Here is a 27839-nt window from a genome sequence, read left to right as displayed (position 1 = left end):
TATCAAGAGCTTAGATGGAAACCCAGTTCTAAGCAAAGAAGGGAAAGCAGAAAGGTGGAAGGAGTATATAGAGGGTCTATACAAGGGCAATGTACTTGAGGACAATATTATGGAAATGGAAGAGGATGTAGATGAAGATGAAATGGGAGATTTGATACTGCGTGAAGAGTTTGACAGAGCACTGAAAGACCTGAGTCGACACAAGGCCCCCGGAGTAGACAATATTCCATTGGAGCTACTGACGGCCGTGGGAGAGCCAGTCCTGACAAAACTCTACCATCTGGTGAGCAAGATGTATGAAACAGGCGAAATACCCTCAGACTTCAAGAAGAATATAATAATTCCAATCCCAAAGAAAGCAGGTGTTGACAGATGTGAAAATTACCGAACTATCAGCTTAATAAGTCACAGCTGCAAAATACTAACACGAATTCTTTACAGACGAATGGAAAAACTAGTAGAAGCCAACCTCGGGGAAGATCAGTTTGGATTCCGTAGAAACACTGGAACACGTGAGGCAATACTGACCTTACGACTTATCTTAGAAGAAAGATTAAGGAAAGGCAAACCTACGTTTCTAGCATTTGTAGACTTAGAGAAAGCTTTTGACAATGTTGACTGGAATACTCTCTTTCAAATTCTAAAGGTGGCAGGGGTAAAATACAGGGAGCGAAAGGCTATTTACAATTTGTACAGAAACCAGATGGCAGTTATAAGAGTCGAGGGACATGAAAGGGAAGCAGTGGTTGGGAAGGGAGTAAGACAGGGTTGTAGCCTCTCCCCGATGTTGTTCAATCTGTATATTGAGCAAGCAGTAAAGGAAACAAAAGAAAAATTCAGAGTAGGTATTAAAATTCATGGCGAAGAAATAAAAACTTTGAGGTTCGCCGATGACATTGTAATTCTGTCAGAGACAGCAAAGGACTTGGAAGAGCAGTTGAATGGAATGGACAGTGTCTTGAAAGGAGGATATAAGATGAACATCAACAAAAGCAAAACAAGGATAATGGAATGTGGTCTCATTAAGTCGGGTGATGCTGAGGGAATTAGATTAGGAAATGAGGCACTTAAAGTAGTAAAGGAGTTTTGCTATTTGGGGAGCAAAATAACTGATGATGGTCGAAGTAGAGAGGATATAAAATGTAGGCTGGCAATGGCAAGGAAAGCGTTTCTGAAGAAGAGAAATTTGTTAACATCCAGTATTGATTTAAGTGTCAGGAAGTCATTTCTGAAAGTATTCGTATGGAGTGTAGCCATGTATGGAAGTGAAACATGGACGATAAATAGTTTGGACAAGAAGAGAATAGAAGCTTTCGAAATGTGGTGCTACAGAAGAATGCTGAAGATTAGATGGGTAGATCACATAACTAATGAGGAAGTATTGAATAGGATTGGGGAGAAGAGAAGTTTGTGGCACAACTTGACCAGAAGAAGGGATCGGTTGGTAGGACATGTTCTGAGGCATCAAGGGATCACCAATTTAGTATTGGAGGGCAGCGTGGAGGGTAAAAATCGTAGAGGGAGACCAAGAGATGAATACACTAAGCAGATTCAGAAGGATGTAGGTTGCAGTAGGTACTGGGAGATGAAAAAGCTTGCACAGGATAGAGTAGCATGGAGTGCTGCATCAAACCAGTCTCAGGACTGAAGACCACAACAACAACAACCCTTCTTTGAACTTTTTCGATGTACTCCGTCAGTTCTACCTCGTAAGGATCCCACACCGCGCAGCAGTATTCTAAAAGAGGACGGACGAGCGTAGTGTAGGCAGTCTCCTTAGAAGGTGTGTTACATTTTCTTAGTGTCCTGCCAATAAAACGCAGCCTTTGGTTAGTCTTCCCCACAACATTTTCTATGTGTTCTTTCCAATTTAAGGTGTTCGTAATTGTAATTCCTAGGTATTTAGTTAAAGTTACGGCTTTTAGATTAGACTGATTTATCTTGTGACCGAAGTTTAACGAGTTCCTTTTAGTACTCATGTGGAGGACCTCACACTTTTCGTTATTTAGGGTCAACTGCCACTTTTCGCACCATCAGATATCTTGTCTAAATCGTTTTGCAGTTTGTTTTGGTCTTCTGATGACTTTATCAGTCGATAAACGACAGCGTCATCTGCAAAGAACCGAAGACGGCTGCTCAGATTGTCTCCCAAATCGTTTATATAGATAAGGAACAGCAAAGGGCCTACAACAACACCTTGCGGAACGCCTGAAATCACTTCTGTTTTGAATGATCTTTAACAGCGGTTAGATTACGATATTCCAAAAACCAGAGCCGCACACTGAGTTCCGTGAGCGTCCCTTCGACGTTCTCCTGATTATTTTATGTGTGTTTCTTTCCGACTGCAGTACTCGGCCTTGACAGTATCCCAAGAAACTGTAGTAGAGGGATATAAGAACATTCATTTCCCTAAGCTGTACGAACGGATGGGGCCACCATAAACTATCGAATCTATTACGATCCCAGCAACAGTCTTAGGAAAATTAGTCGCATAAGTCGTCTTAAATCTCCTAAAATCAATCTGACATTCTTACGAAGTTCCAAGAAATTGCATGGGTGAGGGCCAGCAACATGGATTATTAAATTTTGTTTTTCGAATTCCATCACAGTTGCGCTCAAAAACTTTTATTTCTGGTCTTAAGTTTCGGACTACAACTACATTTCGAACGAAAAAGGAAGAAAGACTGAATTTTACGTCCTGTAGACATCGAGATCATTAGAGACGAACACAAGCGCGGATTGTGTCAAGAATGGGGAAGGAAATCAGCCGCGTCCTTTCAAAGAAATCACCCAGCCATTTGCCTGGAACGATTTAGAAACTCATAGGAAACCTAAATCTGGATGGCTGGACGCGGGTTTGAACCGTCGTCCTCCAGAATGCGAGTCCAGTGTGCAAACCACTGCGCCATATTTCTCGGTAAGGGCAATAGGGAGAGGGAGAAGTCACTCCATTTGTGCAAAAAGAGGTGCCTAATGCAATTTCTGAACTTAGGACAGGCAAGGGACATGTTGCCGACAACATTTACGCCTATTTATTACACCAGATAAAATACAGGGCTATTACAAATGATTGAAGCGATTTCATAAAATCACTGTAGCTCCATTCATTGGCATATGGTCACGACACACTACAGATACGTAGAAAAACTCATAAAGTTTTGTTCGGCTGAAGCCGCACTTCAGGTTTCAGCTGACAGAGCGCTCGAGAGCGCAGTGAGACAAAATGGCGACAGGAGCCGAGAAAGCGTATGTCGGGCTTGAAATGCACTCACATCAGTCAGTCATAACAGTGCAACGACACTTCAGGACCAAGTTCAACAAAGATCCACCAACTGCTAACTTCATTCGGCGATGGTATGCGCAGTTTAAAGCTTCTGGATGCCTCTGTAAGGGGAAATCAACGGGTCGGCCTGCAGTGAGCGAAGAAACGGTTGAACGCGTGCGGGCAAGTTTCACGCGTAGCCGCGGAAGTCGACGAATAAAGCAAGCAGAGAGCTAAACGTACCACAGCCGACGGTTTGGAAAATCTTACGGAAAAGGCTAAAGCAGAAGCATTTCTTAAACAGGAGATTGGAAAACCGATGGATCGGTCGTGGTGGAGATCATGATCAACAATTCATGTCATAGCCTCCACGCTCTCCCGACTTAACCCCATGCGATTTCTTTCTATGGGGTTATGTGAAAGATTCAGTGTTTAAACCTCCTCTACCAAGAAACGTGCCAGAACTGCGAGCTCGCATCAACGATGCTTTCGAACTCATTGATGGGGACATGCTGCGCCGAGTGTGGGAGGAACTTGATTATCGGCTTGATGTCTGCCGAATCACTAAAGGGGCACATATCGAACATTTGTGAATGCCTAAAAAAACTTTTTGAGTTTTTGTATGTGTGTGCAAAGCATTGTGAAAATATCTCAAATAATAAAGTTATTGTAGAGCTGTGAAATCGCTTCAATCATTTGTAATAACCCTGTACGTCAGGTTGAGCACTTTCGTCTCTACTGTGGATGGATGTTTAACACCTGCAAACGTTCTGGTGTTGTAATAATAAAAAAGGGTGTCAATCTTGATGCCACTAATGGAAAGCCTTATCAACCAATTGCTTTTTGTTTAGCACTTTTTGTAAAAGTCTAAGACACACCTAGCCAACGCATTCCAAAGCCATAGAGAACCGTAAGGAATAGTTGTGTATGAATTTGTTTTTATTTTTTCCGTTCCTGTCATAGTTGTGCCCAAAAATGTTTGTTTCTGACGACCAGTTTCAGACTACATAGTCCATTTTCAGAGTCCGTACTTTTCGTGGGAGCTTTCAGTACCTGTCTTTGTGAAGTTACTCGATCCAGGACAAGCAGTAATATTCCATACATGTAAAAATACCTGTTACGACCATTGCATATTTTTATACTGATTAACATGTACGTTAACATTTCCAAGCAACGAAGGCTATGGTTTCGGAGGTTTCGGAACGGAGAATGGATTCGTACTATATATATATATAAGGGATTGATGAAGGAAGACTGGGTTTAATGTTCCGTCGACATCGAGGTCATTAGTGTGTGTGTGTGTGTGTGTGTGTGTGCGATGTCTGTTGTCTGGAGTTCATCTTCTTCGTCCAGTGTATCTTTTGTGAGTAGCATCTTAAGGATAGATCGGCGGAATCCTTCCTCTGAATTATTGCACTGTTACCACCATTCTTAGTGATTGATAAAGTCAAAAGTGGTGTAACTTGTAGAGGGTGTGGGGATTCTCAGGCGCAGACTGGATGAGGCACGATAAGTCACATGCAGCTGGGTGGCATCCGAATCCTTTATTTATTTCCGAACAGTTGGTAATAGTAATACATGCCTATATCGGCTGGGCGCTATGTGGCGAGCGTCGAAACCACGGACCGTGGTGTGCGATGTGAGGGGTGGGAGAGGGGGGGGGGCTGTCGGCAGTAACTCTTTCCTAGAAATAGTTGTGCGATTTACTTCTAAGTTACTTCATGCATATTAGTATGTGTAATGAGACAAATGAAAGTCATGCGATATGCAGTTGACAGTTATTAGTTCAATAATATTCTTGTTATTTTTAGCAATGGGGTTATCGTATGTGGCTCTTTATTAACAGTTTTTTTCCGATTGAAATTGTTGTACTGTTTAATACTGATGTAAAGAAGTCCTCTAAATCACTTAAATTATGATGCAATTTGATAGAGTATGCGCTCACTATCGTGATACAGTTGTCAAGCGAGGTTATATAATATGTACCGGACAAAGACTATGATTCGTATTCAGTAAGACAGAGTGTTTTTCCTTGTCACACATATCTGGATTTCCTGTCATTTCCCCAAGTTAAATGTTCGAATGGTTCCTGCACAAAGGTTCAGCAGGTTCGTTGTAGATGGACAGACAGAACGTTTTTTTCTTTTTTTTTTTACGGTTTCATTACTACCCCTTTTTTCTCACCAAGTAGTTTTTCAAACATTTCCTTCATAGTGGGCATCATAGCCATAAATTCATTACAAGAAGGCGGCTGTTTTCGACATGGACTGCTGTTTATTTAGACTTCTTCGTTTCAAAATGGTTTCCACTTTTTAAGCCATTTCTGAGTGTTTAGTTAGAACTAAGTGGCGCAATGTGAAAATGGCAGCATATTCACGTAATGTGCTTCAACCCATCTTGGTTTACCGATTGCACTGTGGATGGTGGTTTGATAGATAGTCGGTGCATGTAAGTGTCTAACCATCAAGAACAGTAAAATCTGCAAACCGAAATGGGCCGGAAGCAGTTCATCCGAATACGCTGCCATTTTCATACGTTTGGTATATTGTTCTAACTAAACATTCAAAAATTCCTTGCAAAGAAAACACCAGTTGTCGAACGAAGAAGAGGTATAAATGAACAGCAGCCCATTTCGGAAAAAGCCGCATTCGTATTGATCCACTGTGGCTTCTGACGATAGTAAGCACCATTTTCCAGTTTTAGCTGTTCTTCGTCTGCGATCTGCGAGCCTTTATTTCCCGCCAGACTCTCTTGATCCTAATATACGATGCCTTCTTCGGGTCTTCTGACAGAGCCCGCCCCCCCCCCCCTCTCACCTCCATCTTATTTTGCGTTCTTCTTCCAGCTTAAAACTACAGAATTTATCTGTTTTCACCATTCGTCTAAATTTAGTCCTGTGAGGTATTGAGTTCCTTACGATCTTTATCATCTTCTTGGAACAGTGGGAATCTTTCCGCCTTTGGCCTTATGAAATACCAGATTATCTTTGTTAGACGATCATCGGCCGTTCTCTTTAATCACTGATGTTACTATTCCGTATATTGCATAAAACCTTCCTTAATATCCTGCATTCCCTTTTGACTAATTTATCGAATAGTCATCGTCTATTAATAGCCAAAGCCTCCGTAGCATATACTCCTCGTGGTTTGACAACCGTTCCGTAGTGTCTTAACTTGACTCCATTGCTCAGCTCCTTCTTATTATAGAAGTTTTTCGTCACTCGATGTGCTTTCCCAATTTTCATATTTTAAAATTATTCTATTTGTGTTACAAGCCGTGCTGTTGCGCTACTTATTTTAGGTACCTAAATTTCTTCACACAATGAAACTGCCCTCGGTTTCAAATCATCCATTCAGGTCCATCGGTTATATTTGTCAAGCATTTTTTGTCTTCCCAAACAAGACGCGTAACTCTACGTTCTCAGCTACCTCTCTCAATTGATCAGTCTCTATGATTTTCGAGTTAATAAACACAAATTATGATTTTTTAATGTTGGTTAAACATTTCGTATAAAATTAGGAGCATGGACATTTATAGCCACTGGTGAGTTAATGTTAAGTAATCTATTTTCTTGCTGGTTTCCATTAGTATGATAGAGTTATTTATGCTCTGTATAAAAAGCGAAGTCGTGGGGCGTTGGTGATTATGTCTATTGTTGTGAATATCGTCCCCTAGAAGACGGAGATTTCGAGAAACGGTTGGTAAAGTAATTCTGAAGCTGTGATAAGAGCAACAGTCAGGTGTGTAGTGTCTGGGATGCAACTATGAATATTAAGTGAAACATTGAGATGGAGTTCAACATTAATGGTATTCAACATTTACGTCTGTCCAGAGACCTGAAATTTGAAAGTTTAGAGAATACACTACGTGATGAAAACTATCCGGACACCTGGCTGTAAATGACTTAACGGTTCGTGGCGCCCTCCATCGGTAATGCTGGAATTCAATATGGTGTTGGCCCACCCTAAGCCTTAATAACAGCTCCCACTCTCGCAGGCATACGTTCAATCAGGTGCTTGGGGAACGGCAGCCCATTCTTCACGGAGTGCTGCACTGAGCAGAGGTGTCGATGCCTGTTCGTGAGGACTGGCACGAAGTCGGCGTTCCAAAACAACCCAAAGGTGTTCTGTAGGGTTCAGGTCAGGACTCGGTGCAGGCCAGTCCATTACAGGGATGTTTTCGTCGTGCAATCACTCCGTTACAGGCCCTGCATTATGAACAGCTGCTCGATCATATTGAGAGATGCAAGCGCCATCCCCGAATTGCTCTTCAACAGTGGCAAACAAGAGGGTGCTCAAAACACAATGTAGGCCTGTGCTGTGATAGTGCCGCGAAAAACAACAAGGGGTGCAAGCCCCCTCCATGAAAAACACGACCACACCCTAACACTATCGCCTTCGAATTTTACTGTTGGCACTACACACGCTGGCAGATAACGTTTACCGGCGTTCGCCATATCCACACCCTCCATCCGATCGCCACACTGTGCACCGTGATCAGTCACTCCACACAATGTTTTTCCCGCTTCTCAATCTTCCAATGTTTACGCTCCTTACACCAAGCGAGGCGTCGTTTGGCATTTACCGGCGTGATGCGTGGCTTATGAGCAGCCGCTCGACGATGAAATCCAAGTTTTCTCACCTCCTGCATGACTGTCAGAGTAGTTGCAGTGGATCCTCATGCAGTTCGGAATTCTTGTATGATGGCCTCGATAAATGTCTGCCTATTACACATTACGACCCTCTTCAACTGTCGGCGGTCTCTGTCAGTCAACAGACGAGGTCGGCCTGTACGCTTTTGCGCTGTACGTGTCCCTTCACGCTTCCACTTCACTATCACATCGGAAACAGAGGACCTAGGGATGTTTAGGAGTGAGGAAATCTCGCGTAGAGACGTATGACACAAATGACACCCAACCTGAGTTTCGCGGAGTGCCCCATTCTGGTCTCTCACCATGTCTATTGATTACTGAGGTCGCTGATTGGAGTACCTGGCAGTAGGTGGCAGCACGATGCATCTAATACGAAAATCGTATGTTTTTGGGGTGTCCGGATACCTTTGATCACGAGGTGTAGTTCTAAATAAAGGCAGGACGTACTACGTGTTGTAGAGTAGGTAAAGAAGGGAACTTGGATGAAATTTTCTTAGCAACACTTGTAATAATAAGGTTAAGGAATGAATTAGAATTTACGCAGTGTACTAGGGATGGTAACAGGAGAACAGACAATATTATTCACGTAGTTTATCCCTTATGAATGTTTTGGTAAGGAAGGAGGAGGTCCCGCGCAGAATCGGAGAGGAAAGGAATATGTGGAAAACACTGATAAGGAGAAGGGACAGGATGATAGAACATCTGTTAAGACATGAGGGAATGACTTCCATCGTACTAGAGGGAGATGTAGAGGGCAAAAACTGTAGAGGGAAACAGAGATTGGACTACGTCAAGCAAATAATTGAGGACGTAGGATGCAAGTGCTACTCTGAGATGAAGAGGTTAGCACAGGAAAGGAATTCGTGGCGGGCCGCATCCAACCAGTCTGAAGACTGAGGACAAAAAAAAAAAGTTTTGGAAAACCGTAATAGAGTATTAAATGCATAATATCTAAAAACAGCTGCAACTAGTTACTTAATGAAAGATTTGGTTACTTTCATTACTACTTCCGGATGATTTCAGAGTCAATTTCCGATCCTTATGTAATGACTCTAAAATGACAATGGAGGCTGCTTCACTGTATTAGAAGGTACAATACGTTCAATTTAATAAGTGCTAGTTAATATGCAAGTTATGTGTAATGTTCGAATTATTGACTCAATGTTTGGAAAAAATATGTCTTTACTTATATGCAAAATATAATGGAGTTCGAAACCCCTAGAAAGTTCCTCCTCCGTGTATTTCCACACGTCTATTGGAGATGAGTTCTGCCACCGTTCTGCTCGGCTTTTACTAATCGATGACGGAGTTGCTTTGATTGATTGTGAAAAGCTCTTTTTTGATTTCACTTTGAATGACTCAGAACTATGTCCAGACTTAGGTCTTGCCTTTGTTTTTCAGCCTCTATAGCTAATCGTCTCCTTACATCTGGGGCTCCTATGCCCCTAAGTTGACAGATCTGATTTATAGCGGTAGACAGCATCCTGCCATGGCACTTCCTGTCTCGTTCAGAGCTACGTTCACTTGAAGAAAGTCATTATTACCGCCAAGAACTGCTGATTAAATTTCCTTATATAACAACCAGCTTCGGTCCATCTACTCTTCCCCGCTCTCTATCCATGTACCCCTCCCCCTATCTGTCCAACTCCTTCGAGCCCCTGCCTGTCCATCTCCCCCTCTCCCTTCTCTATCCATCTGTTCCTGCCCTTCTCTGTCCATATACTCTCCCCCCCCCCCCCCCCACCACTCTATGTATCTTCTCCTCCGTCCCTCTCTGACTGTCCAATTACTTATAGTCCTTTCCCTCTACACATTATCACCCTTACTCCAATAAGAGGTTGGCGGTTCTTATCCGCACAGAATTTCTTTCTAGATAATAAGTAGAGTGTATTACAGATTTGGTTGAAATCGATCCAGTGGTTTAGGAGGAACTTTTTTATCCGTGGCTATTCCCGCGTATGCACATGTCACATATATTTAACATATGTCACACATATTTGAACATACATTTCGCTTGTATCTCTAGCGTATCTCGCCTGAAATTTCTTTTTTTTTGCCGCTCAATGTTTATGACGTCATATCTCCCGAACTTTTTGTCGTACAATCATAAAAAAATTTTTTGCTAGTGCGGTCAGTGCTATATGCCACTACTCCCTGCGAATTGTATCGCGAAGTCCGCAGTTCGTGGTCGTGCGGTAGCGTTCTCCCTTCCCGCGCCCGGGTTCCCGGGTTCGGTTCCCGGCGGGGCCAGGGATTTTCTCTGCCTCGTGATGACTGGATGTTGTGTGATGTCCTTAGGTTAGTTCGGTTTAAGTAGTTCTAAGTTCTAGGGGACTGATGACCATAGATGTTAAGTCCCATAGTGCTCAGAGCCATTTTTTGTATCGCGAATACAGTATTGAGAAGTAATATATTCAAATATAATGCCTGATGCGGCGCTTTTACCGCATGAACGGCGAAAGCGTAGGAAGCCATAAAGTTTTTTCTTTCAACATTTTATGGAGTCTGACAGGGGAAAAAGATTCGTGAAGGTTTGAAACTGTATGTAAAGTCTGTTCAAAGTCACTAAGTCTCTTTATCAGCTAACGGATGAACAAAGTCTGGTCTACACCGAAGCGATAGAGAAACTGATATAGGCATGCGTATTCAAGTACTGAGACACGTAAACAGGCAGAATACGGAGCTACGATCGGCAACACGTATATAAGACAGAAAGTGCCTGGCGCAGTTATTAGATCGATTACTGTCCGCACCTCGTGGTCTAGTGGCTGGCGTTGCTGCCTCTGGATCACGGGGTCCAGGGTTCGATTCCCGGCCGGGTTGGCAATGTTCTCTGCCCTGGGATGGGGGTTTATGTGGTCCTCATCATTTCATCATCATCATTCGTGACAGTGGCTAGACTGGACTATGTAAAAATTGGACTGTGTACAAATTGGGACTGAGTTTAAACACTTCCGTGATGACTGTGCAGTTGAGCGCCACACAAACCAAAGATCGTCATCATCACCGGTTACTGCCGCTACAAAGGCAGGTTAGCAGGATCTAAGTGAGTTTGAACGTGGCGTTATAGTTGGTCCTCGAGCAATGGGACAAAGGATCACCGAGGGATTTTCCCGTACGACTATTTCATGAGTGTACCGTGAATATCAAGAATCCGGTACAACATCAAATCTCCGACATCGCTATCGCCGGAAAAAGATCGCGCAAGAACGGCACCAGCGATGACTGAAAAGAATCTTTCAACGTGACATATGTGCAAATCTTCCCCAAATTGCTGCAGATTTCAGTGGTTGGCCATCCACAAGTGTCAGAGTGAGAACCATTCAACGAAACATCACCGATATGGGCTTTTGTAGCCGAACGCCAACTCCTGTACCCTTGATGACTGCACGACACAAAGCTTTAGGCCCCGCCTGGGCCCGTCAAATCCGACACTGGTCTGTTGATGGCTGGAAACATGTTGCCTGGTCGGACAAGTCTTGTTTCAAATTGTATCCAGTGGATGGACGTGTACGGGTATGGGGACAACTTCATGAATCTATGGACCCTGCATATCAGAAGGGGACTGTTCAAGCTGGTGGAGGCTCGGCGATTTTGTGGGGCGTGAGCAGTTGGAGTGATATGGAACCTCTGATACCTCTAGATATGACTTTCACAGGTGACACGTACGTAGGCATCCTGTCTGATGACCTGCATCCATTCATGTCTACTGTGCATTGCGACGCACTTGGACAATTTCAGCAGGATAATACGACACACCACAGGTCCAGAATTGCTACAGAGTGGGTCCAGGAACACTCTACTTAGTTTAAACACTTCCGCTGACCACCGAACTTCCAGATGGAGAATATTGAATATTGTAGAACACCCAGTGTAATGTCGTTTATTGAAACTGAACTACACTTCTCGAACAATCTCTATATACACACAAAAACAAATAACTTGTAGACGACCATTCATCAAGAGCGTCAGTGAGCTCCGCCGGAGCTGGTCCTAGCTCGGCAAGGAACTGGCTGTACAGCTCCTGCGCAGGACTTATAAAGCCGGCAGAGGCCGGCGGAGTACTCCAACTTTCCCTGTATGTGTGAGGCGACAACTGCAGAAAAAGGTTGGCATTAGTCTCTAGCAAGTTCTGTTTGTTTTGAAGAGTTGTTTTCCTCTTAGTTGCGCCTGCAAGTGCTTGTGTATGTTATATGGTACACAGGGGTGTCTTGAGCGTAGTCTGCCAGACAGGGGCCGTCTGTGGCAGACGTAACACCAGATATGAACATTATTGAGCATATCTGGGAGGCCTTGCAATGTGCTGTTCATAAGAGATACCCACACCAAACTATTATTACGGATTTATGGACCTGCAGGATTCATGGTTTCAGTACCCTCCGGCACTACTTCAGACATTAGTCGAGTCCTTGCCACGTCGGATTGTAGCAGTTCTGCGTGCTCGCTGGGATCCTACACGGTATAGGCAGGTGTGCCAGTTTCAGTGGCTCTTCAGTGGATATGAAAGTGACAACAGTGACAAATTTATGGATTTTATTATCTCACGAAAATGATTTTGTTTCACAAATATGATGCTATTATGAAGCTGACGATGTTTTGTAAAACGACATTGGTCGTTAAATAAAGAAACCTGATCATCAGCTCCAGAAGGTAATCATGACTTTCTTGAAATACTTACGAGCTCTGGGTGCCTTCTGAAAACTACAGCTACTTGTTTTCCACGAGCAGAGTATCTGCAGACAGAGGCAGACCGCAGCTCAGAAACTTAAAATGGATCGAAATGAACGAGGAAAACATATGCATATCTTATTAAGTTACTGGTTGCAGTTATTTTTAACTATAATAGGAAATACCAAGAATTTGGGGTTTGGGAAAAGGGAAAGAGGATTGAGCATCTGAATATCATTTTAACTAGCCGCAAAGTGATCGTTGGTGTCGCTGAGTCTTTAGCATTGAAAGGGAAATTGGAGGACAGGGTGGCAGCAGGGACTTGGGGGGCAGAAGTGACGGAGTTGGGGTGTCGGCAGGCTGTTCGCGGTGAAGCGGTGCGCGCGGTGCCAGGCGGGCATCTCGGCCAGCGAGCTGGTGATGCGCGCGCGCGACCTCGTCTACCACGTGCAGTGCTTCACGTGCGCGTCGTGCGGCGTGCCGCTCGCCAAGGGCGACCACTTCGGCATGCGCGACGAGCTCGTGTACTGCCGGCCGCACTACGAGCTGCTCTACAGCCAGGACGCGGCCGGCGCGCCCTACTGCGACCTCGAGGCCGCCTTCCGGGCCGGCGCCGGCGCCGCCCCCTGCGGGGCGCCGGCGTCGCCGGGGGCGGGCGGCGGCGGCGGCTGTCCGGCGGCGGGCGCCGTGCCGCCGGCCGTCGTGGCGGCCGGGGGCGGAGGCGGCGGCTCGGTGCCCGGCGGCGCCATCGGCGTGGGCGTCGGCGTGGGCGCCGGCAGCCCCGGGCCCGCCACCATCTTCTTCGGCGGCGCGGCGGGGGCGGCGGCGGCGGCCGCGGCGGCGGCGGCTGCGGCGGCGGCGGCGGCCGTGGGCACCGGCGTGCAGAAGGGCCGCCCCCGCAAGAGGAAGCTGCCGTCCGCCGTCGAGCCGCAGGACATGCCCGTGGGCCTGCGCATCCCCGCCGCCGCGCTCGGTGAGTCCAGCCTCAAGTACGTCCCTTGATGTCTCGAGCACTGCGATAACATTGATAAACTTACTAACATAGCACTTAACCATGTGTACAAAAACGTTTACGTATATAAATGTCTGGTAGCCGGTATGCACGTCTGACCCTTAAACATGTACATGAAAACAATACGGCACTAGTCTATAAATTTTAAGTTTTTATTTGTAACATGTTTCGGATATTGCGCCCCATCATCAGGTGTAAATTATCGTGTTAAGTACAGGTGCGTCGCTAATAGGAGATTACCGACGGCGCAATATCTACATTTTTTTTGTACTTACGTCGTTGATTACAGAATGCTTTTGGTGAATTAATTGGAAGAAATTACCACCCCATCTTCAGTACTGTGTGATGAAAGTGATAAAACGTTATACATATTCTAACATTTTAAATTCCCAGGTGCAATTCAGCTGACATAAACATCGGAAGTGCCTGCTGATAATGGAGCATAGCCTCTGGGAAGCGTTGCAAATTATAAACAATACATTTACTGAGGAGTTATGTTCCTTTTTTTCCATTTGTGTCTCAATAGACAAGTATTTCTAATGCGTTATACATCACCATGTAATGTGAGAATTGCTTTATGTATTAATTTATGATGGTTCACTTTTTTGACAACAATGGACCATTACATAGAGGACTGCGTAATTTTCATGGTAATCTATCTGTCTTTTTCTCTTAATTTTTTTCTTCTCTCAATATTGAATTAAGTTTTCAATTCCCATAACACCGTTTATCCTTGCCTTTATTTCTTTCTGCCACGAGGGCATCCTTAAAGTAAGGCCTTCGATTTTTTTATCTGGGAAATGTGAAGCAATTTTACAGAAAACGAAGTTTATTACCATTCTATATCTTTATTCTTGATATCTACGTGTCTGTTTTTCAACATAGTTATCCAGGACACGAACACATTTGTCCCAGCGGGAGACCACTTTCTTGACACGGTTACCGAAAATGTCTGACTTTGTTGAAGGAGCAAGAACCTCACCTGTGCTTCCGCAGCTCGATCACTATCAAAGTGAGGTTGTCGAAGGTTTTCACTAAATTTAGGAGCAGAGCTATGTGTCCTCGCAGTCTTTAGCGACGGCATACATGAACAAAACGTTCTCGGTTTTCCAGCCGCGTCAATTCGAATAACATGCTCGAGCTTTCGATGGTCATCTTCACCATCGTCGTCAGAAGTTCACTGACAGTGAACTCCTGACGACGATGGCGGAGATGGCCATCGAAAGCTCAAGCATTTTATTCGAATTGTCGCGGCTGGAAAACCGAGAACGTTTTATTCAAATTTAGGAGCAGATGAAACTCGGATGGACCCAAGTGGGTACTGTATGGAGGATGATCGATGACAATGAACACAAGGTGTCGGATTGTTGCAGATGTCGCAGAGCCAGTGTGTGGCCTGGCATTGCCTTGCTGAACGGAGGGTGTTCCACATGTTGACGAACTCTTCGAATTTGACACTCGTTTACGGCACGCTGTCTCTTACGCACCAACATAGTTACGTTACACGCTACAATTCAGAGTCCTGGAGCGGCAGAGGGCTGCAAATGTGTAGACATGATGACTAAAAATGTTGATTGTTAACAACTTTATTTTATTTAAAAATCTTTACAGTTTTAACATAAAAAATTCGGAGGCATTACTTTTCAGCACGCCTTCGTAGTAAGCTCCTATATTTAGATGGATACCTATACGTTGTTCCACATGCTGGTTTCCTGTGGTATGTTTTTCCACTTTCAGTTGGGTCTTCCTTTACTGTGGTAGAAGAAGACCCACTGATTTTCGTTATATCAAAGTTTCTTGAACCATTTTACAGTTACCTTTGTACCTGTTGCTATTAGTACTGGTAGAATGGCATATACCACTACTAGTAAAATAACGAACAGTACAACTACAACAGCTGGAGTCGTGGAGAAGCCAGTGGTGTGAGTATTGAAACAAAGAGGAGCTGCTGTTGTGATGTATAGAGTAGCACAGCGTTTGAAAGCAACGATAAATCTGCATGCAGGCTGTTTTTGAAAAGTATGACGACCTAAGACACGCAGTGTGCCTGTAGATATAAGGGACTGATAAATGAAGTGTCAGTTTAAAGAGAGCAGAAAAATGCGACATGATGCTTGTAGCAGAAAAGAAAAAAATCCTCTAATAATTACATTGGATTATAAGATCAGCCGTAAATATCTTCGCTTACTGAAAATTTTTACTGAAAAAGATAGGGAGGATTAATAGATTTTAAACTTCATGTAATACGAGATGGATACAAATAAGCTATATATAAAAAGATTCTGTTTTTAAGTTTACAAATACATGCTATGAATTTTCGTACGGTACATCGATTGAACGCGCGAGGAATATTCACCTTTGTTACTGAGTTCACCGCAGCTGTAATGTAGTTCGACAGGTCGGCGAGTAGTGTTGTTACAGACGCAATCTACAATTCCTCTTTTACAAACCCCCACAAGGAAAGGCCAACACGGCATGAACTAAAAGACCTATGGGCGGCCATGCTTCCCGTCTTTGCAGAGGCATCCAGTTTCTTGAAACTGCTTAATTGCCTATTCTTCTCTTAGTTTGCGGTCGACTGCCGGATTAGAGATGAAATTCTCTCTACACTAAAATTACCGACTCACTTCTGCCGAACTGAAGAACGTAGAAACCCGCGCGTTGGACGGTAGCCATCTTGCAACTGACGCAATATGGTTATCTGTTTACGCTATATCTCGTACTGTCGTAACCGCAAGTTTAAGCGCTCTTCTTTTCAACGGTGTGTAGATTAATCATACCAAGTAAGGAGGGGTAATGCTATGCAGCAACACGAAATTGGATAAACGCGCAAAATCAGTATTAGGAAATGCGAATGGGAAACTGGTTTGTTAGAAGTTTTTAGAATTTTTTTTCTTGCTTTAAGAACGATAACATGGTAAAAGCAGGCTGTAAGCTATTTATTGTCTGTGCTATTACCTAATTTCGACCGCCAGTCATAACTGCTGCTTGTAGAAATTCGTTCAGCTTTACCATCTTGGTATTGGATCATTTTAGAGATAGTGAAGTTCAACGAGGGACCAAACTGCTGAGGTCATCGGTCCCTAGACTTACACATTACTTTAACTTATCCTAAGAACAACACACACACACACACACACACACACACACACATCCCCGAGGGAGGACTCGAACCTCCGGCGGGAGGGACCGAGCAATCCGTGAAATGACGCCTCAAACCGCGCGGCCACACCGTGCGGCTAGGTCAATAAATAGCTTACAGCCTGCGTGGGCCATGTTTCCGTTCTTTGTTGGAAGTGTTCTTGTTAGGTGCAGTGCATCTATAACGGACAATGCAGAGAAGAAGACAATGTGACCAATTCTAGAGTATTGGTCCAGATGTTAGAGCCCTTATTAGGTATTGATGGCGACAGAAATCGAAGCAGTTCAAAGATATTAGGACCGTAACATGTCGGTTAACATAAACGGAAGATACTCGGTTAAGTTATGGAAGAGAGCTGACGTTGTCCTCCAGAAACAGTATTGGATAAAGGTTTCTTTATATTACTGCCACCAGTCGCCTTTTGATTTGTTCTTCAATTTGTATTACCTCATTACCGATTTAGAAACAGGTAATGGGATAATAAAAATTGAAGAACAAAACAAAAGGCGAATGGTTCCAGTAATTTCAAGAAATCTTTATTCATCAGTCACAGTGATCCTCATCCATAATGGATCAAAGTTGTAGTATTGGATAAATTGAGATTATTAGATTTGAGAACTAGGGTACAAAATCCTGCATCCATCGTTGTGTATCCCACGTACCGATCATATAAATAAACATTAGGTTTAGGTCGCGTGCGGAGATGTACAGGTATTCATTTTCCTCTCGCGGAATTAGTTTCTGATCTGAAAATGATCTATGCGCTGGGCTGAATTGGGTTACGAAGGCAGCATTTTTTAAAAAATTTTTAAATTTTTTAATTTTTTTTTTTTTTTGTTGAGTGACGGAAAGTGTTTCTTTTCATTGTAATAACAGTGGAGACTGTTTCTCTAGGACGTCACATCTTCAACTATTAAATTTTATGTGCTGAAGTAAAACAAGTACTGGGGCAGGTGGATATCACTTTGAACAGTTGCTTTGGGCTTAAGACGAGTTGGAACGCCCTATCCCGACAATATTAAATTTAGTGACTTGGCTTCCCTGTATTTCAGGACATTAAATTGTATGTTATGAGTCTAATTGCATTTCAGCCACTTTTTTGAGAAATACAATTTTTGAATTATACAGATAACATTTTTTGTGCTTTCTTATATGTTATCCTAAATAATTTTAATTATACATAACATTATGTTCTTCTTTTAGTTCAGTAGACTCAGGATATGTATGTTATTACTTCTTGAAAATTTAAATACTCTACTCGAAGTGATCTGGGGAAAAATGCAACATAAAATGTAAATTTTCAGGAACAGCTTCTAAAGTTTCAAGTTAAGCACTTAAGATGTGCTTAATTTTTTTTATTTTTAGTCACTGAGAAGCACTCTGCACCATACTGTACATCATTCTCTTGATCCTGGGAATTTCGGTAATTGCACCATAATCAGGTCCAGGAGTGGAAAGGTCGTTTACTGGTTTTTCATCAGTTGACAGTCTGTGGAAGAATGTAGCCCATACTGCCTGCTTCATTTCCAACAAATCCTCGGTATTATTTCTAATGGCCATTCCACAATACTACTGTAGTTCATAAGTCATTTTGTCTGTCAGCCTGCCTCTTATGGTTTTACCATCAGAAAGTTTTTTGTCTCTAAAACTTTGTTTCAACTTCCTCAACCTGATGCCCATCCTCTTCTGGACATGACCAACACATTTCAGTTTTGTGATAATCTTCTCACCATAAGGCTGAGCAGCTACTACACTGTTCTATGCTTCTGAGTCTCCATCACCTAAGAACTTAGTGTAACACACTCCCTTTTCATTTACAGATCGACTAAAAATTTCAGTAGCTGCAGAGGGCTCCATGCCACCACTTGTTCCTCCATAATTTCTGTCACAGATATGCCCTTCTTCATTCCGTGATTCACACTTATAACAATGTTTGGTTAAAATCTGGAAATCTATTACCTTTCCAGTATCCACATTGGTCACCGTAGCAACAGAATTCTTAGAACTGTAGCTGCACTTCTGCCAAGTGCCACCAAAAGCTACTGTTATGTCAGTCATTCCATTATTTATTTCAACAGCTTCGTTTGCAGCACCCTTCATTGGTTCACATGCAACAGATTCCACGGCAGCTCCAATAAATCTTGCATACGTGTCGATTTTACAAGGTGGGGATGGCATATTCATCACGGCACACATTGTTTCTGCTGCAGTGTGTCCTTTGCCAATAGGACAACTGCGCACAGGTACCCGAATGTGGAAAAGTGAAAAAGAAAAAAACAATAAATAAGAAAAGTGATCGGGAATCAACTAACAAAGCAAATATGTCCGTATTCCTAGAAATAGGACTAGAACTACAAAGGAACATTAAAGAGTTGGAACTAACAGACAAAAACTCTTTGAAGTATAAAATAGTAAATTCTGAAAGATTTCAGGGCAGAAAAAAAAGACTAACGAGGAACAACATGAGCGAAACCCCGTGTGTAAGACAGAAATGTGAAATCTATCTGGATCTGAAATTAATCGAAAATCAGGCACACCCTTGAGAACCAGTGCTAAATTTTGTGTGCGTAACAGATTTACTGACGCTTTGATTTTATGTACCGAGAAAAGAATCTAAAAGTGGGAAATTGACGTATTATTCTCATTTAAGGAACTGGTTACGATACTAAACTCTAGAGTTAAATAACACTATGGTTTATTATCAAATACATATGAATATTAATGGAGTAAAACATAGCTGTGATGACAAGAAAGTCTCAGTGATATTCCCTACTATACATATTGCTGACTAACACTCTCGGTTGACAAACTTACTGAAACAGGCGGGGTTGCATCAAATCTCTGATCTAACTCTGTGAGACAGGCACAGTAGCCTGACTATGATAATCACAGTGGTAGTCTATCTGGGTTCACCACCCAAAGATCCTACAAAACTTATGATGTGCTGATAAATGAGCCAGTGGCAGCTGTCTTATAACTGAGCTGCTACACCCTCGGTTTCTCTCACATGCCACAGCTGTAACCAACGCTTACCATCATCTTCTTATCACAGTGAGCAGAGAGGAGACATAGCAACTCGGCGACTTGAGAATGGAGACGCAGTCTAGTCTCCATGCTTCCCCAGCTTTACCCTTCTGCGTCCACGCCTCGCAATCGACTCCCTCCGACCTCATCTTCCCACCGACTCACTCCAGCCTCGTCTTCGCATAGAATCCTGTTTTCACGTCTCTAAAACTAAGCTTGCTACTGTCTTTCCACCAACACTAAGCGTCCATAAATCCTTTAAAACGTTGCCAGTGCCACGCAATGGCGTACCTGTTTCACAGGCAAGATTTCACGCCCAGAAAAATCTGAACCGCCAACAGGCCAATGAGTCACATTTATTCCCCTCGTTTTTAAAAAGCTTGTTACAGTGTCACATCCACATGACGTCACAACTAACATGCCAATCGGTGCTCATTCTGTCATCTGCGAGCCTCACATTACAGGTCCCATTAAAATGTAAAAAGCTTTCTACGGGGCTAGTAGCCGACTCAGCTACAGTACCCATCCTCAAAGTAGGTCAGAGCTGTTTTTGAGCTTTTTAGGAAAACCAGGGGACCTTTGTCTCCACAAGCATGTCACTTCACAAAGTAACAACGCCTATCACCTACTGGGAGAGTTTCGTATTTTTCGAAAGAAGGACTTTTTATCTCTGCCACCCACTGACTATCATAAGTGGACAATGGCTTGTCCACCAGCGTTCGCCAGCCGGAGTGGCCTGCGGTTCTAGGCGCTACAGTCTGGAACCGCGTAACCGCTACGGTCACTTTCATCACCTGTGCAGGAGGTGGATATTCCTTCCACCTGCCACTCTTCCTCATATCTGGAAAAGGCTGGTGTGCCTCCTGTGTGATGCCACTCACATTTGCACAGCACTCATCACTCCTAAAGGAAGCCTAGGAAGCAACTGAAAGTATCCAGCACCAAGTTAAGTGTACAAAACAATTAACAAGAGGAAGTGAACTCACCACAACTCATCTCTTCAGAGGGCCATAGACACTGGTTCCCAGGTAGATTCCGTGTTTCTTGACTTCCGCAAGGCGTTTGATACCGTTCCCCACAGTCGTTTAATGACCAAAGTAAGAGCACATGGATTATCAGACCGATTTTGTGATTGGATTGAAGAGTTCCTAGATAACAGAACGCAGCATGTCATTCTCAATGTAGAGAAGTCTTCCGAAGTAAGAGTGATTTCAGGTGTGCCGCAGGGGAGTGTCGTAGGACCGTTGCTATTCACAATGTATATAAATGACCTTGTGGATAACATCGGAAGTTCACTGAGGCTTTTTGCGGATGGTGCTGTGGTATATCGAGAGGTTGTAACAATGGAAAATTATACTGAAATGCAGGAGGATCTGAAACGAATTGACGCATGGTGCAATGAATGGCTATTGAATCTCAATGTAGACAATTGTAATGTGCTGCGAATACATAGAAAGAAAGAGCCTATATCATTTAGCTACAATATAGCAGGTCAGCAACTGGAAGCAGTTAATTCCATAAATTATCTGGGAGTAGGCATTAGGAGTGATTTAAAATGGAATGAGCATATAAAATTAATCCTCGGTAAAGCAGATGCCAGACTGAGATTCATTGGAAGAATCCTAAGGAAATGCAATTCGAAAACAAAGGAAGTAGGTTACAGTACGCTTGTTCGCCAACTGCTTGAATAGTGCTCACCGGTGTGTAATCCGTACCAGATAGGGTTGATAGAAGAGATAGAGAAGATCCAACGGAGAGCGGCGCGCTTCTTTACAGGATCATTTAGTAATCGCGAAAGCGTTACGGAGATGATAGATAAACTCCAATGGAAGACTCTGCAAGAGAGACGCTCAGTAGCTCGGTACGGGCTTTAGTTGAAGTTCCGAGAAGATACCTTCACCGTGGAGTCAAGCAGTATATTGCTCCCTCCTGCGTATATCTCGCGAAGAGAGCATGAGGATAAAATCAGAGAGATTAATTGCCCACACAGAGGCATACCGACAATCTTTCTTTCCACGAACAATACGAGACTGGAATAGAAGGGAGAAGCGATAGAGGTACTCAAGGTACCCTCCGCCACACAGCGTCAGGTGGCTTGCGGAGTATGGATGTAGATGTAGAAAAGTGCACAGGAAGGCTGGGGGCAGTTTAGAATCCATGTCGCAATGAAATATCTCATGCTAGTTGCTGCCGGCCGAAGTGGCCGTGCGGTTAAAGGCGCTGCAGTCTGGAACCGCAAGACCGCTACGGTCGCAGGTTCGAATCCTGCCCCGGGCATGGATGTTTGTGATGTCCTTAGGTTAGTTAGGTTTAACTAGTTCTAAGTTCTAGGGGACTAATGACCTCAGCAGTTGAGTCCCATAGTGCTCAGAGCCATTTGAACCATTTTGCTATTTGCTATGTTACCTGCAAAGCAAAACTACTCTCTCTCTCTCTCTTGCTCTCTCTCTCTCTCTCTCTCTCTCTCTCTCTCTCTCTCTCTCTGTATGTAGCGATCTTTTTTTAAAAGTGTTTTCGAGTCAGCCACCTACTAGTTTTGTAACATCGTCAAGGATGTGTTTTCGAGTCAGTCACCTACTAGTTTTGTAACATCGTCAATTTATGTCTGTGAGATAGCTACTGCGCTCGCCTTACATCCTCTACATCACGATCACATGACTGGGAATTAATGATTTACTAACTTCAGCTGTATTTCTGGAACGATTATCAATCAGCCATTTGCCTTGGAAGGAGTTCTCGCGTGCGCCGGTTCTGCGCATGGGGTGTACAGGGTAAACGCTGTTTTGTTTGTGCTTCGGCCCGACCGCCACCGACTTCGCACGCAGTCCCGGCATTGGCAGGTGGCGGCAGGATAGATAAGGAGCAAGTATTTCGACAGGAACTTCTCAGGTGCCAAGTGTGAAAGAGACGCCGCCGCCTGATGTTTTTGTTCGAGGATTAGCGTCACATCCAGTCTGTCGATCGCGGAACACGATTGGACATCCACCTGTGAAGGCTGCTTCTCAGGCTGTCATCGGTCGGTACGGCACAGTTTGGCCCCCTGTGCAGGTGGCATTCTGTGCGGTCCAGTGGACGGCGCATGCTTCGCGATCGCAAGATTTTTAACCCCGTCATTACAAAAATGTTCAAATGTGTGCGAAATCTTATGGGACTTAACTGCTAAGGTCATCAGTCCCCAAGCTTGCACACTGCTTAACCTAAATTATACTAAGGACGAACACACACACCCATGCCCGAGGGAGGACTCGAGCCTCCGCCGGGACCTGCCGCACAGTACAAGACTGCCTGGCTAATTTCGCGCGGCCCTGTCATTACGTGTGATGTGTGTTTGATAATGGTATTTCTTCTGCGATCGGAATAAAAAGAAAAGCAATCTATTTAATTACTTCCAGCAAGACCTGCTTCTTCCCAAACAGAAGAGAGAGATGAGCACGAGAAATCCAAGCCCTACAAACTGTAAATAAACAATATACCGTCGAATTTCTTGTCAAAAGATGCTTGCTCTCCACCACAGAGCCACCAATTTCCAGCCAGGGGGAGGATGGGAAGGGGAGAGGGAGGAGGAGGGATGGAGGGTGTACCATAGGGAGAGTGGTTAATTAACTAATCAATTTAATTAAGTAGTCAATCAAATTGATAAGAGTGACAGGGGGCTATTTGAATCACTCAGACCTGAAAGTGTACGTATATCAGTGAGGGGGAGGGGGCTGGCTAGGGGATTTCTGAGGCATTGGGCGGAGGAGGAGGAGGGGTGGGGAGGCAATAGGTTAAGGACCTGTCAATCGAATGGAAGGATTATGCCAAGGGGGTCTTAACCCACATGGCAGAACAACAGGTTAACGAATTGCCGGTCCCAGTGGCCGAGAGGTTCGGAGCGCTTCAGTCTGGAACCGCGCGACTGCTACAGTCGCAGGTTCGAATCCTGCCTCGGGCATGGATGTGTGTGATGTCCTTAGGTTAGTCAGGTTTAAGTAGTTCTAAGTTCTAGGGGACTGATGACCTCAGCTGTTAAGTCTCATAGTGCTCAGAGCCATTTGAATCGTTTTTGTTAACGACCTGTCAATCAAAGGAGAACAATAAATTTGTCCCTGAGTGTATACGTGCCCCTAATGTAGGCAACCTGCACTAACAAAATGAACCAGTCCTTCTCTTTGTCCTCATACTTTGTCAAGCTAATTCACCTCTTCGTCTATTTGCATTAGTAAATATGATGTCAGAATGAAAAGAGGCTCGCCAAATGGCTTGCCCCATTTCTCGTGCACAGAAGAAAGGAAAATCCTTCTTTGGGAGAAGGTGAAGGAGTACAGGAAAATTAAGAAACAACAAAGAGGGAATGAAGTTGCTGCATGATCCTAGCAGATCAATACGAAGATAAAAGAAGTGAATTACAAGTAGTATGCTAAATGAGAATCCACAACGGCCTTACGGACTTTTGTGGAAAGTATGTCGAAATGCGAGTCGGCTGCTGCGCTTTTGCACAGGCCTCTGGAGCCCGCCCGGCGGACCCTACCTACCCTTTCCTGTGTCCGTACGTCCCTCGCGGCCAGCAGGACATCTGCGAGATGGAAACGGTGGAGCAGGGGACGCGGAGCCAGAGCCGGCGCGCCGCCGTGTTTGCCGAGCTAATTGTCTTGCGCTGCCCGGAGTCAACACGCCGGCGGGCCAATTACTCGCGACGCGGTGCGTCAGCCAAACTCATCGCCTAACGGCCGCCCCTGGGACCTGCCGACTCCCGCTTTATCCTCCTCTCTCTCTTCTTCTTCTTTGCTACTCTCCTGCGTCCGCCCTCACAGCTCGTAACCTTTTCCTGACATTTTAAATTATACTGGGCGAATAATTGCTGTGTCAATAAAGGAAAGCAAACACATCTGCCTACAGTTACAAAATAAGACCTGTCTAAACACGTTGAATTTTTCATCACCTTCGAAAAAGAGGAGATTAGCTGTCATCTCGTGATATACAAGTCTCTTGGATCCCCTTTGTCAAAAATAAATCGTTTCAGATGCACTTCGCTTCCACATTGTACGGAATGCACACCACATTTTGCAACACCCCTCCCCCCCTCCGCCCCCCCGTACCCCTGCACAGTGGCTGAGGTCGCTAAAGGAAGCCTCTCAGTGGCAATTGACACCTCGACTTGGAGGAAAGCAACTTCGACTCCTGGTTGTGGATGAAATTTTCGTTGCTAGTACACTACAGCCCATTAAAATTGCTACACCACGAAGATGACGTGCTACAGACGCGAAATATAACAGACAGGAAGAAGATGTTGTGATATGCAAATGATTAGCTTTTCAGAACATTCACACAAGGATGGTGCCGGTGGCTACGTCTACAACGTGCTGACATGAGGAAAGTTTCCAACCAATTTCTCGTACACAAACAGCAGTTGACCGGCATTGCCTGGTGAAACGTTGTTGTGATGCCTCGTGTAAGGAGGAGAAATGCGTAGTATCACGTTACCGACTTTGATAAAGGTCGGATTGTAGCCTGTCGCGATTCCGGTTTATCGTATCGCGATATTGCTGCTCGCGTTGGTCGAGATCCAATAACTGTTAGCAGCCGGCCGGAGTGGCCGAGCGGTTCTAGCCGCTACAGTCTGGAACCGCGCGACCGCTACGGTCGCAGGTTCGAATCCTGCCTCGGGCATGGATGTGTGTGATGTCCTTAGGTTAGTTAGGTTTAAGTAGTTCTAAGTTCTAGGGGACTAATGACCACAGCAGTTAAGTCCCATAGTGCTCAGAGCCATTTTTTGGACTGTTAGCGGAATATGGAATCGGTGGGTTCAGGAGGGTAATACGGAACGCCGTGCTGGATCCCAACGGCCTCGTATCACTAGCAGTCGAGATGACAGGCATCTTATCCGCATGGCTATAACGGGTCGTGCAGTCACGTCTCGATCCCTGAGTCAACAGATGGGGACGTTTGCAAGACAATAACCATCTGCACGAACAATTCGACGACGTTTGCAGCAGCATGGACTATCAGCTCGGAGACCGTGGCTGCGGTTACCCTTGACGCTGCATCACAGACAGGAGCGCCTGCCATGGTGTACTCAACGACGTACCTGGGTGCACGAATGGCAAAACGTAATTTTTTCGGATGAATCCAGGTTCTGTTTACAGCATCATGATGGTCGCATCCGTATTTAGCGACATCGCGGTGAACGCACATTGGAAGCGTATATTCGTCATCGCCATTCTGGCGTATCACCCGGCGTGATGGTATGGGGTACCATTGGTTAGATTTCTCGGTCACCTCTTGTTCGCATGGACGGCACTTTGAACAGTGGACGGTACATTTCAGATGTGTTACGACCCGTGGCTCCACCCTTCGTTCGATGCTTGCGAAACCCTACATTTCAGCAGGATAATGCACGACCGCATGTTGCAGGTCCTGTACGGGCCTTTCTAGATACAGAAAATGTTCGACTGCTGCCCTGGCCAGCACATGCTCCAGATCTCTCACCAACTGAAAACGTCTGGTCAATGATGGCCGACAACTGGCTCGTCACAATACGCCAGTCACTACTCTTGATGAACTGTAGTATCGTGTTGAAGCTGCATGGGCAGCTGTACCTGTACACGCCATCCAAGCTATGTTTGACTCAATGCCCAGGCGTATCAAGACCGTTATTACGTCCAGAAGTGGTTGTTCTGGGTACTGATTTCACAGGATCTATGCACCCAAATTGCGTGAAAATGTAATCACATATCAGTTCTAGTATTATATACTTGCCCAATGAATACCCGTTTATCATCTGCTTTTCTTCTTGGTGTAACAATTTCAATGGCCAGTAGTGTATTTTCCCAGCAAAGGGAGAAGGCGTAGTGCCATAAGGTTCTCATCATCAGACTTTGGACCAATATAGTCGATTAAATTCCAAACCTCTCTGCAGTGTGTCACGTGTGACGCTGTTGATGGCGATCCGTCGGTCAGACATGTGGAAAAATGGAGGAGGCCACAATCACCTTAGGCTGAAACAGAAAATAGGTCACCGGACGTCCCTCGCTCGCTTCTTTTGAGACGGCATGCTCCATTCATCGTACTTTGTTGTTCGTTTTTTATAAGTTGCGATTTACGACGATACGTCGTTCAAGTCAACGGCACACTGAATGTTTATTACAAACGCTTGATCGTAGGTACGAGTTTTCTATAACAGTATGTGAGTGAATGACGCATCAGTTGTAAAAGTCATTAATGCTCAAAGCTGTGTACCATCGCTGTGGTCCTGTGGGCTCCGGCATAGTTCGGGGGAGATAACTGGCCACTCTCTGCATCAAAAATACGGAGTGAAGTTTTCCTTGATGGAATGAAAGAGGTGTCGTGCAACATCAGCAAACAGCTGTTAACGAATACTGACGAAGACACAGACAGATAAGAACGGAGGATAAAAGCAGGTGTACAGTTAAGGACTTGGAGGAATTAGGTTCATGTTCTGTAATATTCTATGCTACTTGCATATTAAAATGTGCTGTCTCATGAATAAGTGTGTTCCATTTCGTTACTTCACTCTGCTTAAGAGGCGAAAAATGAAATTACCGCGAGTGAAACAACCAGCAATGACATTTATATTCCTTCTTGTTACTAATTTTTAACCGTTTTTTTAAAGAATAAGTTGCGATTTCCGATGGAGACATTTACGTTCTTGCCTGTCACAAATACAGTGGTGTCCATAATTGAAGCAACAAGCAGCTGTTTCCCTCTCCTGTGTCTAAGCCACGAAATAATCATACCAACTGTCAACAGATGGCTGCTGGTAAACCTTTCTGGAAGTGAGGTCGTGGTGCCAGAAGTCGGTAAGACTCAATGGAAGATCGCCTCTGAAGATGTCCAGCACAGTCCTGGACGAAACGTCAGGAACAAAAGAGTTTCTTGCCTACGACCTCACATCCCGAAAGGTTTACCAGCAGCGGTCGCGAAAGCCTTCATTCTATGATGTCAACAGATGTCCGTGCGATCGTGTTCTGCACGGAAGATGGCATTTCGGCCGACAGACAACCACGACAGCGATGACACCAGGGCAACCATCAAACGGGGTATTTGAAGCGTAGACCCACATCTACAGTCGCTGTGTACA

The 27839-nt window shown here is 44.4% G+C and overlaps 1 protein-coding gene across 1 annotated transcript in view; it reads left to right on the top strand.

The window, feature by feature from the left end:
* Positions 1 to 27839, top strand: part of LOC124613814 (LIM/homeobox protein Lhx2-like) — a 352891-nt gene that overhangs the window by 175382 nt on the left and 149670 nt on the right. Inside the window, exons 3-4 of the mRNA XM_047142536.1 lie at positions 12941 to 13197; positions 13487 to 13570. Of these exons, the coding sequence (XP_046998492.1) occupies positions 12941 to 13197; positions 13487 to 13570 (341 nt within the window). The remainder of the gene's footprint in view (positions 1 to 12940; positions 13198 to 13486; positions 13571 to 27839) is intronic.

Source organism: Schistocerca americana, chromosome 4, assembly GCF_021461395.2.
Source record: "Schistocerca americana isolate TAMUIC-IGC-003095 chromosome 4, iqSchAmer2.1, whole genome shotgun sequence".
Lineage (NCBI taxonomy): Eukaryota > Metazoa > Arthropoda > Insecta > Orthoptera > Acrididae > Schistocerca > Schistocerca americana.
Note: the sequence above shows the minus strand (reverse complement) of the source record. Positions and strands in the feature narration are given on the sequence as shown.